At 41.7% G+C, this 16,221-nt stretch overlaps 1 protein-coding gene across 1 annotated transcript in view; it reads left to right on the forward strand.

The window, feature by feature from the left end:
* The first annotated feature begins 1,736 nt into the window (after window positions 1-1,736).
* Window positions 1,737-16,221, forward strand: part of SLC1A1 (solute carrier family 1 member 1) — a 52,805-nt gene continuing 38,320 nt past the window's right edge. Inside the window, exon 1 of the mRNA XM_064176743.1 lies at window positions 1,737-1,991. Within this exon, the coding sequence (XP_064032813.1) occupies window positions 1,901-1,991 (91 nt within the window). The 5' untranslated portion in view covers window positions 1,737-1,900. The remainder of the gene's footprint in view (window positions 1,992-16,221) is intronic.

The raw sequence follows: 16,221 nt of genomic DNA on the forward strand, positions 1-16,221 counted from the left end.
AGAGACACCACTTCTCCACCTCCTGGAACAAATTACACCTTTTACTCACTGAAAGCAGTATCTGAGATTATTCCCAGTATTTATGGGAGGAAATTAGCCGTTGAGAACTAAGGCCAGAGCTCTTCTGCATGGGGCTAAGTCTAGTCCTACCCTCACTGAAACCTTATGTACATATTTCTTTCTCTTCAATGCCACTCACACTTTGCCACATTTCTGTACCTAAGTCGTAGTCATTAAATTTCATTCTGTTTCTTTGCATTAGCTATTTTTGGGTTGCCTTTTCTGTGACTTTATAACATTACTATGTACGCCAACTTTCCTTTTAAGTGGTCTAGAACCTTTTATGAGTTAATTAAACTAATATACTTACTCATTTGCTCCCTTTCTACCACAGGCTTCCTTTTATTTTTTTTTAAATTAAATTTTCTTGATGGTGACAGATACAGACAAATTACTGCAGTTGCTCAACACATTTGATAAGCAAGGCAATTTTTTTGAGAGTCTCTACATAAATTAATGCATCTGGCTCCAGATTTTAGCATGAGGGACAGATGATGGCTCTTGCTTCTCAACCAGGGGGATTTCAGTATTCTTCCCTGCCTCGGCAAGGTACGTAATTTTCTCTCTCCCCAAGCTGTCACCTGGAACATCCAGATTCATGTAAAGAGAAAATGTGACAAGGTTTCAGTTGCAGGTTTTTATGATCTACCCCAGGCCTTAGTCATCACAAAGAGAAATCATACAAACTGAACTATGGTATGTTTTGGAAGGTAATTAATTAAGGTAAATTAAACTCCCATTCTGCATTCTCCTTCATGTCATTCTGCAACACAATGCAAGTCTTCCTTTTTTTTTTTTTTTTTTTTTTTCCTTACATGTACCAGTTGATCTCAAAATCTGAAAATCACAATCAAGTTTGTAAGCAGACATTGAAAACCTTACCAGAATCCCACAGGGAGCTGGGTCTGCATATTATACACACCTTAGTCATTCTTATGGTTTGGGAGGAGGAAGGAGACCATTATCAAGAAGCAGCACAGGTAAATAAATGCTTCTTCACGTTTGGTATTTAAACTCACCAGAATAAATCCCCAGAAGGGAAATCCTTCAAGCCATTTCTGCACTCTCTACCCCTGGTTTTCATGCCAGGAGTACAGGGCTGAATATTTAATTTCAGTATTTGCCCAGAGATTATCTCCAACACAATCACTACTGGCTTCCCAGCACCCGCAAACGCCCAGGGCCAGCTTCCTTGCCTGGAGGTGTAGGCCTCGCACACTCCCTTGCAGGGGGCACGGAGGTTGCCTAGCACACAGTGTCACAACACAGCCCATGCCATGGAACACCTCTGGCATGCGGGTTGTGAGGCCGGGGAAGGGTGCGTCCGCGTGTGCCTGCGTGTGTGTGCCTATGTCTGTCCTGGCTGAATGGCTCTTGGCTTCTTACCAGGCACAGAAGAAAACTGTGAACCTTTTGCGTGGACCACACGCCACCCTCCCCTTCCTCTCCTTGCCTTGCGCTGCGGCCCGGAGCTGGCGACTCAGAGACCCGACGCGCCCCCGGGCAGCAGCCTCGCCTGTCAGGGCAGGGAGGCCTCGCTCTCAGCCCTCCCTGGCCCGCGCCCCGCAGCCCGCCCTGCCCCGCGCAGCCCCGGCCAGCACGTGCGAAGGCCGCCAGAGGTGACTGACAGGCGGGCGGCACCGCGCGGGGCGGGCGGCTGAGGGGCGGGCTCTGCCGTTGCCAGGTGAGGTGCAACGTCTCCGCCTCGCCTCTCTGAGCGCGTAGCAGCGCGGAGGGCACGCAGCCAGGAGGTGCGGTACAGCTCGGCTCCGCTCCGCTCGGCTCGCCGTGGAGCGCCCCGGATCCGTTGCCCCATCTGTGGCCGCTGCTGTTCCGCGCTATGGCGAAGGCGGGCAGGAAAGGATGCGGCTGTTCAGGCTTCTTGAAGAGGAATTGGCTCCTGCTCAGCACGGTCGCCGCCGTGGTGCTGGGTGAGTGAGAGGGAAAGCCAGGCGGCAGGAAGGAGGGCTTGGCACCGCCGCCCCCCGCCCGGCCTTGCCGCCCGCGTTACGGCCCTGCCCGTCGCAGTGCCGATGCGGAGCCCCCCGCCCGTGCCGCGGAAGCGTGACTGCCCTAACGGCGGGCGCGAGGGGTCGGGTGCCGTTTCCCCACGTCGCATAGGCCTGTTGAGCTGCTCAGGGGCCGGGGCGTCGCGTAGCTGCAGCCTCGGGGACCGGGTGCCGCGGCGGGCAATCCAAAACAGGGTTTGGCGTGGGTAAGCGCATCCCCCGCCAGCCCCTGGCCGCCAGGTCGGCAGCAGGTTGCCGAGACATGGGCGGTCTGAGCCAGGCCTTCACCTAGCATGGATCCCTCCACTCTGTGTGACAAAGGTCTGGTTAATTAGTGGGGTAAAACCGTGTGATGAAAAGCCTGTCAGCGTACCGGATGACCGTGAGCGCTTCGTGCATGTACGCGGCACGTTTCCTCGGCCGACCCGTAACAGGCAGTGCCGCGGTTCGCACACGTCGAGAGGACGATAGTATGCTGAGCTGGGACTAACCACGGAGTAATATTGGGTACTCAAAGCACCTGCGATTAGTCTGTAGATTGGAGCCTCGCTGCGATGGAGGCTGCTGGGCAGGAGAGTGCCTTCGGAAGGCTTCTGATGGGATATAGGAGCAATGCAACTGGAAAAGTTTGGCAATGGTGCTCGACTTTCAGTCGGATTTTCAGGGGTGTCATTGTAACGATAGGAGGATTTTTCCTCTGCTTGCCAGCAAGTTTCTGAAGGAGAAATGAGTTGAAAGACGTCTTATTAAGAACAGATGTGAAAAGGGCCAAGCAAAGCTGTCAGAAGACTGGGCCAAAGGAACTTTTCAATAGGATGTAATTTTGGTCCTAGTCATGCACCCTTTTTATTTTCTCCTGGCAATTATTTTGATGCTAAGGGAGGGAGAGCATCCTTCATGTTACTATTCTTGTAGAGAAGTGCTGCTTTTAGGTACTTCGTTAGCTGATTGATGGGTGTCTTCCAGATCATTTTTCTGCTGATTTGAATTTTGGCTGGAACATGTCTATTTCTGTGCCTGTTGTTCAGGACAGAATTATTCTTTTGGAATTCCACCCATCTACAAGCTGTGGTCAGAAGTGGACATTTAAGTATACAAATACTTTCAGTACTTGAAAGGTTTCAGTTCTTTTTCACCTCATAGTAAGTGATTTTTTTTGTGTGTGTGTGTGTGTGATTTCTGTGTAGCAAATGATGAAGACCCACTTTGAAAGTCTGACTACAGAGCTGGAGGAGTGTGTGTGTGTATATGTGTTTGTATTTTTGTGTACACAATTGCTTATCCATGTTCTTCTGTCAGATGCTCTTCTGAAAGTTGACATACTTCATTTAGAGAAGAAGTTAGGAGTATTCCGCCTTCATTACCTTCAGCAAGTGTAGGTAGAATTAAAGTCTATGATGTGATCCTACAAGCTGATAATTCTTAAATGAGATTTCCTCGACAGCCACAGAGCCTGGCATTCTGGGAAAAAATTGACCCTAATCTCCCTGATACACAACAGGAATTCACAGTGAAGGAGTGGCAGTCATCCAAATACCTGTCTTCTCCACATGCTGCACTGTATTTAACAATCCAGAACTCAGGCAAGCTTTATAATATGGCAAAGAGAGTCTTAAAGATTTTTCAAGTAACTATGTATCTACTCTATTTTCTGCATTTCCTGAGTGTTAAATAAGTTGCACAAGAACAGTGAAGACCTTGTAAGAATGGCTCAGTTAAAATGCCTATTATCTTTTTAATACAGCTTGAAGAATGTTTGCAATATACCTGGAGCCACAAACCCGTTATAATTGATTTTTTTTTTTTTTATATGTGCTGGGAAATTGTTTGGGGGTTTATTAATCTGTTTAGTTTGGAGGAACAATTTAGCACTTAAAAGCATATAATTTATCATTTTGCAAACAAAATCATGGAATCATAGAATGGCTCAGGCTGGATATGTTTAAATTTTTCAGAAAAGAATTTGTGAATGAGGAGTGGAAATAGCAAATACAGGAAGCTGTGAAAGTACACTGTAAGAGCTGTCCAGCTGTGCTGCAAAGTGCCTGATGGGCCAGCACTGTGATAATGGTATCATGATTTTTGCTCATCATTCCTAGAGCCATGTTTAGCAGCCTAGTGAAATATGCATGCTAGACTTTACTAGTATTCTTACTAATCTGAAAAGGTGTTCCACTTACTTGTTATGTACATATCTGGTGAGACAGAAGCAGAATTCCAGACACTTCCTTCCTCAAGACTAATTATTTTATGTGTTATATTTGAAGCATTCAAATGTTTGCCTGTCATTCACATTTTCAAAACCATTGGCATTTCTGTGGTAGTTAGGAGGGGGGGAACTACTTAAAATTTGTTGACAAAATATCTTAAGAATGCCTCTTTGTGTGTGAAAACACCGGCGTGTATTATTCAAAGAAAACAAAACTTGAGACTCGAGATTATTTTTTCTTACTTTAGTAGATATTCTGCTTCAGATCACCAAACTGGTGTGGAGAGATCTATGAACTCATGTTTGAATTCTGAAATTCATTGAATTTCAGACTAAGTGATAAGGCTTGTGGTTTGTATCAATTCAGTAACAAATTTGCCTGAATATTGGACCTGAGAAGTAAGTTCATTGTTCTTTAGCCTTTCGTTCATACTTAAGACATACAGTGAGTCATCTGTGCTGACCAGTGACTCAGAGGTTAGATTTGGGCTCATCTGTATCTGCTCTGGCACGCCACCCTTCTCCAGGGGGCAGAGGAAATAGCAGTCTCCTGCAGGTTAACTGTGAAAGAGGGAATATCTTGTGTCTTTTTGCTTTGCTGGCCTTACTAAGTCCAAGGCAGCTGAGCTAACAAGAGCCATTTAAGTGTCAATTTATTTCAAGTCCTTCTTCAGCCTTTAATAAAAGTATATTGCTTTCCATTTGTACAATCCCCTCAAAATAACCCAGAAATATCCCTGAAATTTATGCACCCTAAAGCAGATTTCCAAAAGACAATTGCAATGTAAGAGTTGAAGTCACACTCCATAGCATTCTCACCAAGCATCTATTTTTTATCATCACTTTGTCTTCAAGAGGTCACAGCTGCAATGCAGCCAAACCAGTCATGAAGGTAAAGGGTTGATGATGTGTAAATACTTGGTCAGTCATTAGTCTGCAGGTCATAGCCTGGGAGCTTGTAGTTGTGGGCAGTTCTTCAGAACAGCACTTTTCCTACGGGGAAATTGAAGTGCGAGAGATTTGAGAACATATGGTCTCAGGTGCTGAGTTGCAGTAGCGCACAATGCTGAAGCAGAGATCTCTTTATGTATTGGGAGAGCGTACACATTGGGGGTTTATTTGTATTTAGTTCTGAGGAGGTTTGGGGGTTTTGTTTGTTTAGGGGTTTCTTGGGAGTTTTGTTTTGTTTCTCCCAACAGCACATGTGTGGAATACTGAAACTGTTCAAATATTAATGAGGAAGGCACAGGAAATGCGGTATTTAGATTGCTCTACCAATCACCAGATTGTGAATAGCAGATCTCTTCCTCCAGCCTGTCATGAATGGTGTTTTTAAAAGTGCTGCTTCTCTCAGAGACGGTGCTGAGCGGTTTTGTACTGTACCGTTAACTTCCGCCTTTATTCTCCTCCATGCATGTACATCGCTCTCGGCGTTTACCCTGCAAACCGCCATTCTTGAGAAAAACGAGGCTTTGGCGTCATAAACGTGCGGGCCCGGAGCGGCGGGGCGGGGCGGCTGGAGCTGTCCGAGGTGGCCGCGGGAGAGCCGGTGGACGGGGCGGCCTCCTAGCTGACGACAGGCGGAGCTGCGGGAGTCGGTGGCTGAGAGAGGAGAGGGTGGGTGAACACCTCCACCACACCTGAATATCCGATTTTTGCACCTCTCGACTGAATTTTTGTCAGTCTCTTGCAGAATCGGGCACCTTGCTTGTGCAGTTCTCATTGGAAAATTGAGGGTGGCATCAAACCTCTTCCCTTCATCTCGGAAGATATTAAAATATACATAATTCCTATCTGTAACACCGGCACTGCAGGAACATTGAATGATATGACTATAGCTGTTTGCCAGGATTTTGAGTGCAGCAACCACGAGAGCTTCTGGTTGCTACTTTATGATGTCATCCCAGCAGTTTCTATGCCAAAATATTATTCTCTTTAACTGTAATGGAAATCATTAGTAATACTTACCTACTAATCAGTAGTAAGACCTTCCTAGAAGATGATTTTTTTTTGTTCACAGGTCTGTGTTTAAAGAAAATTGTCAAGCATATTCACGCCTGGTAACTGAAAGGCTGGGCTTCCTCTCTAACAAGATATGAAGGAATTTGACAGCTGCTTTTAAAACTGCTAGTTCCTTTAAAATTCATCAGTTTCAGGGCAGTGTCACTATATGTTGCTATTGCTGGATGCCCACCAGCACATTCTTACAATAATGAATGTCTCGGAAGATAAAAGCAACAACAAAAAAATTAGTGCCATATCACTGTGTCAGCAGCCTCTTGATACTCAGGCCACCTTCAATCCTAGGAGCTCACTCTACTCCTGAGGGTGGGAAATTTGTCAATGTAGCCTGCAGCCTGTAAACCTTTTAAATCTGTGAAGTCATTCAGATTCTCCCAGTAAGTTGTTTCTGACTGTGGCAAATGTAATTTAAAATCAAAGATCCAATTCTGGACATAGAGTAATGCTTTTCTGGTTTTCGTTTCTACTTTGCGCTTTTACCAAAAGGTGGCCTGTTAGCTTAGTTTAGGCAACTTTCAGTACCATTTCTCTTTGCATGCACAGTGGTATGAAAGTTACTTACAGTGAAGAAGATTAATGGCCTGTTGAAACACGTTAGTAGAAACAGAGCTTTTCCCATCGGGAAAAAATAAAGGGAATGTATTAAAGCAAAGGAATTATTACCCTGTCAATTTCTTACAAGTATAGTTGTAAACCAAACATCTGATTCCTTTTTTTGAATTCTAAAGCATAACATTTTATTAATTTGAAATTTATAGCAAGTGAAGACCAGACATCCTGAATTAACTCTGATGGATGGAAATGTAAAAGACTTTGTTTTTTCCCTGGTGTGATTTAGAGCAGTATGGGTAATACTTACGGCTTTTTATGCTTCTTCAGACATTTGTGATGCTTATCTGTCCATTAATTATTGTTACAATGCATGTAGTTCAGTGTAGGAGGAGATCTTAGAAATTATAAAGACAGAAAGTAAAATGCAGAATGGCTTACAGTTTTTTCATATGCTGCTGGGGACCAAAAATGCACAGAGACAGAAACCCCATCCAAAAAAGAAAGCAAAGGTAACTGAAGTTAAGCTTGATGCTTCCTTGATCTTGAGCTGTTTTGAAACAAACCCTCTTTTGACAAGTGTTTGTACATGTATTTTGTGTCTTGTTTCAATGTAAACTATGGCTAGAGCTGAGCTTCTGAACAAAGGGAACATTGGAAAGGATGAGCCTATGGACTATTTACACTCTACAGACCCTCAGAGACAGTGAAATATATTTTTCCCTTTGTAACAACACCAATAGTAGTATCAGCAAAATATGTTATGTTTTAAATTTACCGATATTATGTAAGGAAAAATCCTACAACGTAACTACAAAAATATTTTTTTTTTGTTCTGTTTATGTCATAAATCATGAAGATATTCTCTTCTCATATACCCCAACAGACACATAATGACCAGGCTGTGACTACTTAGAGACACTTGCACTGTTTGCAAATCTGCCTCTTTTTTTAAACAAAAGCCTCAGAATATGTGGAAGGCATTCTTACTTATGGCCCCACAACACTGTATCATGCTGTAAGGTCATGTCTGAACCATATTATGCTGAAGATCAGGTCTATGTTGAAGTTAGTATGCTGGATTCATTTTTCTGTATACCATTGTTCCACATACCACACATTCCATGACAGCCCAATACTAGAAGATTAAATGTGATACGGTAACAATTTTTATGGTTATATATATAATGAAAATGCTTCCACAATATTTTGTGCAACATTCATTTCTTTGTCCTTTCATGCCTTTGGAAACACAAATAACGTGGTCCTGCTTAACCTGAACTATTGTTCGTGGTCACGTCTCTGATTTTTCAACACTTTTTTTCTTCGTTAGCTTCAGAATAATGACGTTTCTGCATGTTCACAATCTCGCTCTCTCTCTTTAGTTTCCATTATATTGCTGTTCTGGCTGCTTATCTCAATTTAATCCAGTCAGTGTCATTCCACTGCCCTTCCATCAGGAAGATAGCTGGAACAGTATGTATGTATTGCTTTGTAATACCTCAGTGATAGCCTCCAATATTGTGGAATTTAGAGTCCAATTGAGCATGCAAAAGCTGGATGTGGTTCCCCACAGTCTCCTCCTAGAGAAACTGATATGCTACAGTCTAGATGAGTAGTTTGTGTGGTGGGTGGGTAACTGACTGGCAGGTCCTGATAAGTAGTTCTTTTTTAAACTGGCAACTTGTCACAAGTGGGGTGACCAGGAACTGACTCTTGTTTAGTATCTTTTTAAATGACCTGTGTGATAGTGTCATGTGTACACTGGTGGAGTTTGCTCATTATACCAAACTGAGTGGGAAAGTAGGTACGTCAGAAGGGAGAGACGTCCTGCAGGAGGACCTAGCTGGGCTGCACAAGTAGGCTGACAAGAATCTGATGACATTCAGCAAGGACAAGTCTTGCACCTGAGAAAGCATAATCTAGGAGTACAACTGGGATCTACTTGTTTGGAGAGCAGCTCTGTGGAAAGGGACCTGGGAGCCCTGGTGGACAGCAGAATCAATAGGAGCAAACCGTGTGCTGCAGAGGCAAAGAAAGATGACAAAATGCCCTGTTGCGTCAACAAAGGCATCACCAACAGAGAGAAAGAAGACATTATACGGTATTCTACTCCACCTAGAATACTGTGTTGAGTTTTGGTCCCAGCTGTGCAAAAATCTGTGAATAAGCTGGAGGGGGTCCAGAGAAGGACCACAAAGATGATGAGATGACTAGGAAACCTGAAAAAGGGGAAGAGTCTGAGAAAACTGGATTTGTTCAGCCTTGAGAAAAGAAGGCGTAGGAGAGACCTTATCACCACATTCCAGTATTTAAAAAGTGGCTACAAACAAGATAGGGTCTTTCTTATTACAAGGACTTACATGGAAAAGATGAAAGGTAAAGTGTACAAGTTAATCCTTAGAAGATTCAAATTAGACATGAAGAAAGCTTTTCACAAGGAAACAGCTGTTGAAATAATCTCCCCAGGGAAGTGCTACAGTCTCTAATATTAGAAACTTCTATGATTCAACTGGACAGGGTGCAGGACCATCTTATTTAGACTGTGTTCTTCCCAAGCAAGATAAGATCAGAGGATTGATCCTTGAGGTCCTATCCAACTTGGTATTTTATGATTCTGTTATCACAACTTAAAATAGAAGCTGTAACAAGGGTAAGAGTCTGGGGGATACTCCCAGCTACTAGCCTTTCACCTTTCTACACTATTGCCAACCATTTACTCTCTTGTGTATTTTAGGAATCTTAAATGAATATGCATTTTTCACAAAATCATAGAAACATTCAGGTTGGAAAAGACCCTCAGGATCACCAAGTCCAACTGATACTCCTCTACAAGGTGCACCCTAAACTATATCTCCGCACATCCAGGGTTGGTGACTCAACCACCTTCCTGGGCAGCTCATTCCAGTGCCTGACCACTCTTACTGTGATTTTTTTTTCCTGAGTATCTAATCTAAACCTACCCAGTTGCAGCTTGAGGCCTGATATACTCTACTGAACTAGTATCTCTTGGGCTGTACAGAATGTACAAAGGTGCTGGTATAACTTTAGGGTAGCAAGCAAATGTTGTGGAAAGAGAACAGAATGAGGCTTTTAACAGAAAGAGTGCGAAGCTTTCATTTTTTTGGATAATATAGGAAGGGTGCCCTTGGTGTTGTAATATGTCAGGTTATATGAGCAAAATGTTAGACACTGTAAACACTAGAACTAGGAACAGTAGAGTATCTGAAATTGGTCCACAGGAAAACACTGTTTTTTATACAGTCTAGTGGATTTGGAGACATGGAGGAAGCAACCATGGTCTGTACATGTCTAGATGACTTGCAGGGAAGAGGGCATGATTAAAGATGTTTCCTGAGTTGCAAATGAGAAGGGTGAAGGAAAGGGGGGTCATGAGAAAGGTCTGCAAAAGAAGAGAAAGTTACTGTTGTCTCACTATGTTTTTATTTTATTATAATACACAGGAATATGATATAGACATGTCGTGGGTTGTCACACATAGTCTACTGTTATAGAATCAACCACGTTGGAAGAGATCTCCAAGATCATCCAGTCCAACCCAGCACCCAGACCTATCCAATCAACTAGACCATGGCACTAAGTGCCTCATCCAGTTTTTTCTTGAACACCTCCAGGGATGGTGCCTCCACCACCTCCCTGGGCAGCCCACTCCAATGGGAAATCACTCTCTCTGGGAAGATCTTCCTCCATCCAGCCTAGACCTCCCCCGGCACAACTTGAGACTGTGTCCCCTTGTTTTCTATTGCTGGTTGTCTGGAAGAAGAGACCAACCCCCAACTGACTAAAACCTCCCTTCAGATAGTTGTAGACAGCAATGAGATCACCCCTGAGCCTCCTTTTCTCCAGGCTAAACAACCCCAGTTTACACCATTTTAGCTAAACTTCTGTAACTTATTCTTCACTTTAAATCTGGATAGGCTTCTCGAAGCTATGTATCCTCCTAGGAAGCTATATTCATGAGTCTGATTGTTGAAGGCCTTACAATTTCCAGTCTAAATGTATTCAGATTAGACAAACCAAGTTGTTATCTTTTCAAAAGGTAGGTCCCTTATTCTTTTCACTACCCTACAGTCTTTGGAGTGTATTCCAGTCTGAGTTAACTTTTCCTGAAGCCTTAATGAGTTTCACACAGTATTCCCCAACAACAGGTGCTTTTGCCAGGATTTGCTTTCCAAATCCATAACAAAATGTAGGTTGTATAACTCCTGGGAGTGAACTGTCATTTTCCCCAGAAAATGCACAGAAAGTATCAGGAATTGTGTAATTTTGCCAGTTGCAGCAGCCTTCACATCTAGTGAGGGTTGTACCCCACATGCAGAAAGCTGGTTTTTCCACTTCTGGCATGTGCTCCAACTTGCCTTCATTCCTGAAGGTCCATCACAGGGAGTCGCTATGCACCTGAACTTTTCCTCACACTTCAGTCAGATGACAGTTTATCATTTGTGTGAAGGAATTTACGACTGTTGCACGCTCAACAGGTTAATTGGAGAGAAAATGCAGAGGTGGGGTGCCTCACTGTGGTGGGGGAATAAGTACACCATCCTCTAATACATTCCTATTAAATACTTTTCAGCAGACCAAGATCTGATTTGGGAACTTTCTTCCAGAAGAGAAATTTTCTTCGCATATCTTTGTAAGCAAGTTGGTAGTCTGGGCAATGCCAGCATTCAGAAAGTTAAGATCAGTTGCTATGCAATTGTGTGCCAGAGACTAAATCCTACCTCAGGAGTTACTTGCAGTTTTCTAGGAGTCTCTTTTTAATTTTTTTTTTCCTTTTAATATCAGTATGTTTATTAGTGTTCTGGTTTGAGTTTGAACAGAAATAATTTACATTCAGAGATTTCACTTTTAAACTCAGTCTCTTCTAAGTAACTGCACTTTCTGAAGTTAACAGCCTATTTTTGCAGACAGTGTCTGCTTCTAGAAATGAAAATGCTCAAGGACTAGTATATGGGAAGTCTGTTGCTTATAATTGCTCCTATAGAAATAAAGGCCACTACCAAATCTTTTGTACTATGTTGGGAGTACAGAAAGTATAAGGCCCTGCCAGAAGGGAGGAGTGGACAAGGCAGGTGACCCTAACCTGACCAACAAAGTATTCCATTCTATATAGAATATATCATGTTCAATATGAAGCTGAGAGATCACAAGGGTCAAGCTCCCTTCAGTGGCTGGCATTCAAGGAAGACTCTCTCTGTTATGCCTTTGATCCCAATCCATGAATTCCTGAATTAAGTTCCAGAATTCAGCTCCTAAATCTAGTTACCATCTGCCACTGGTCACAGACTTCCTGAGTGCTGGGCCACAACATCAGTTGTGGTGGTTATATAATTGCCATCAAGAGGCTGGAGTTCAGTGCTCATTTTGCCTATATTGGCATATGTATATTTTCATTAAAGCTGTTTTGGTTTTCTTGGTCATTCTGTTTCTCTTCCCCTTTTGAGACAGGAGAGTGGTTAAATGAGAGCATCTGTCATTCATGTGGTGGACAGCCCAGGCCTGTGACCATAACCCCTGACAATTGGAAAGAACGTTAATTGTCAAGAAGACTGTAAAACAATAAAATGCATAGCATTATAGTAAAAATACAAGAAAGAGAGCTTAGTTTACAAACCCAAATACTAAGTTTATAAGAATTATAAGTGAACATGTCTTCTAGACCCTCTATTGTAGTGTTTGGCATTTGTCAGTGTATTTAGTTAAGAGACAGGTGGTGATATTAGAGAAACTCAAGAGAGACTATAAAACAAAGTGGATTTTCTGAAATATTATTGAAGAACTCAGACTGTGTTGCCTGTCTGTGCTGCAATTTGACATGTTTACATTGAAATTTTTGTGTGGTGTTTCACATCATCAGTGAACTTTGTTTCTCACCTTTTCCGTCCTATGAATCATCTTCTGTAAAGATAATCCAATTAATATCCAATATGATAGAAGTAATTGTATTTTATTTCTTCATGTGAACAGCGTATCACATGAAATTACGTGGAGCTGAATCACTTTGTTAATACCACAACCCATGCTGCTACATTGTAACTAAATAATAATGGGTTTGAACCTTGAGATGTGCCCATGTTTCTTACTCTTTCGATGCTGTATCAAAGCAAATTTCCTATAGTTTCCTCAGTGCCTATCAGTATTAGCTGAAATCACTAACTCCTGTGATGGGGAGTTTCTGCATGCTGGAATTACATGAAAACAGGAAAAATAAATGCCACAACTTTTTTCAGAGAGGGACATAGTGTAGTTCAAAACAGATTGTTTTATGAAACAGATTATTTATTCTCCAGAAATATATGCTGTATTTATTTTGTCATTGATACATTCCTAAGGATGATTCCCATAACAGAGTCAGCAGCACTGAAGGGGATGTGCTGTTTTGGCAGTGTCACACACACTGAGAGTAGAACTCTACCAATTAACACTGTACGCTCATCCTTGAGTGCAAATAACAGGGAGTCCTATCTGCTAGACAGAAATTTTATCTTGTTTATATTTGATTGCAGTGAGAAGTAGGACTGGGCATGTTATGTGTTAGCCTTAGTTATTTCATAAAATCATAGAATGGTTTGGCTTGGAAGCGACCTCTAAAGATCATCTAGTGCAACACCCTAAATCACCTGCTTTTTTGCTTTTGAATGAAGACTCTAGTCTCATCATACTACATGTCCTGAGCACATTCAGCTACTCTGGAATCTTGAGATTTTCAAATTCAAGATCTGAATTGTGTTAACCCCGCAAAAATGAGCTTCAGGATTCATCCCACACTCCCTGAAAAATTGTAAATAGCCTCCACATTTGGTTGCTCAGGTTGCTGCTGAGAGGACAGCACATTTTAAAATATTTACAGTAGCTCTAGGACAATCTGTAACACTCCCCATGTGTGCTGGTTTAGATAACCCCCAGAGATTATGAAATTTGTTTAAACAGGATGTGCATTTATTTTCTTATTAATCTCCAAATCTGTGTCAGGAACTGCAGCACAGTACTTGAAGAAATATGGAGTAATTCTGTAGTTGCTCCCATGCAAATAATTTGCCTCATTCCTTAGTTAACATTTCAGAAACAACTGTAATATGCAAAAATAACTTATTTTAGATATAGGGCAGGTTCTGATAAATGAATCTTTACCAGACATCCAAATGTCACGGAATTAGCTTTGCAGATGTGCAGAACTTACAACATAATGGTCTCCCATGACACATTTTACTAAGTCGTTCACTTACTGCACACATGCACAGAGCAGACTGATTCTTCCACCTTACTGCACATAGTTGTCATCTCCTTGGCCCTGGAACACATCAGGCTTGGTGGATACTGTGAATTGAGTGCAGCCATTTGCAGGTACCTGTCTGCTTTTGCAGTACTTCCTGCTCCCCTTTCCTAGCATAACAGAGCAAAAAAATCTATCATCCCATTTCTTTGACAAATTTTCTGTATGTTACCAAGCTTACAAAAAGACCACGTGCTGCCTGGGAGAGTACTGCCAAGGAGTCAAGGCATGTGTTGTTTCACATGGATTCAGACAAGAGAGTTGTCTTGTGGCCTCTTCATGCATTGCAATCCCAGGGATGAAGATTTCACATTTGCTTTCTATGTCAGTGTCTGCTGGGAGATAAAACGCAGACAGCGTACCATACAGCATGTGCTGTGCTATGCACAGTTGCAAGGAAATATCTAGCGTAGAAGATTAAATTAAAGACATGTGATTGTACTGTATTTTACACCTTGAGTGGTGGAATGGATCCTAACTGGTATAGGTCATTAGCTGTAAGCAAAGAAGTGCTCTTGTGATAAAAATAATAGCCTAATTTGGCCATGTGGGCAAGAAGAGCAAGGAGAGGAGATGGAAAAGAAAAAAACAAATAGCACAGAAAAGAGGAAAGGCAGAGTGATTGAAACTGAGGGAAGAGGAAAATGGCAAGCAGAAAGTGATGTTTTGGTCTTAGAAAGTAGAAGCTTTGTCCTACTTTGGGCTGTTTTGTGCTCATTAGAAATAATCACATGGATAAGAATTAGTTCAAAAAATGGTAGCACATCAGAAGCGTCCATTCAGAGAAATTATCCTTCTGTATGACTTTTGCCTGTAGTTGCTTATGTCTACTGTAATCAATGTGGTATTAAAAGCACTGGTGACCATATGAAGTATCTTTGTGCTGGCCCACACTTCTTTTTGTGCATTGTATTTCCTAGGAAGAAAAGTTGAGTTGAATTTTGATTTGGAGATGAGGTTCAAAAAGTTTCCAGCATATAATCAAATCTATTCTGCTAATTTTCTTTGGTTTGGTACTGTTAGAAAATAAAGTTTTTTCTTACATTTGAATGCTTAACTCAAGGAGCATATGGTAGATGCTAGCAAATTAAAAGGTATCTGTATTTTACTGTTTTTTAGTATACTGCATGAGTTAATAGTAATATAAGTTCTCTGGAAAAAAAAGAATAGCATGAACAAGGAAGTGAGAGCAATAATGTATTTTCAAGAGATTGTTGGAATGAGGAAGTTATTCTCAGTTGCTGCCACTAGATAATTCATATTCTCACCCAAAACCTGCCAAAAAATAAGTAAACAAATAAATATGCAAGTGAAAAGTTAAGGAAACCAGGTTAAAATTTTCATAGCATATGGGAAATTTTTGTAGTGAAATATAGAGAAATGGAAAAGAGAATAAAAATGGTGTGAGTCTTTTTACCTCTAGTAATTCTGCTGAATGTACAGTGATAAAACTTCTATCTGGCCAAACACAACAATCACCTCCCAGAATGAAAGGCACATGGTTAGAACATGTCCTAGTCACTCCTGCTCAAAGTAAAGTGGCATTACACAACTTTTAATAACTATGCAGTCTAGTTTTACTGCAGTTGAAGCGTGTCCCTACCTTACACTGCCTGAATAATCGGAAGACATGGAGATTACTTGTATGCTTAGATACAGCTGTTTACAGTGGATGTTTTTAGGATCCAAGCCTGAGCCACTTACTTCAATACATATAACCATTTGCCAATAGCATTTTATTTTACTTGGTCTTATCATAAACTGCAGACTATTTTCAGCACAAATAGTTCAGTCACTAGAACAGAAAATAAGATTGTTGTGTTTTATCATTCACTAGTCAAGGGTATTTACATATTATTGCCAATATATTTTAAGACTATTAAGGTTCGAGATCATTGGAAGGAATTTAAACTGAATGTGTTCACTGGCAGAGGTGACACCTAAATCAGAGATCTTGGTAGTGATTTAGAGCGCCCTACTTGCCTGGAAAAATAACTTGTTGATTTTTCATCTCTTTTATAAACAGGAAAGACTTGGTAAGAGTTTATAATCCATTTCTGGTTTCTTCCAGATATTTT

The sequence above is a fragment of the Pogoniulus pusillus genome, chromosome Z (genome assembly GCF_015220805.1).
Source record: "Pogoniulus pusillus isolate bPogPus1 chromosome Z, bPogPus1.pri, whole genome shotgun sequence".
Taxonomy (NCBI): Eukaryota; Metazoa; Chordata; class Aves; order Piciformes; family Lybiidae; genus Pogoniulus; species Pogoniulus pusillus.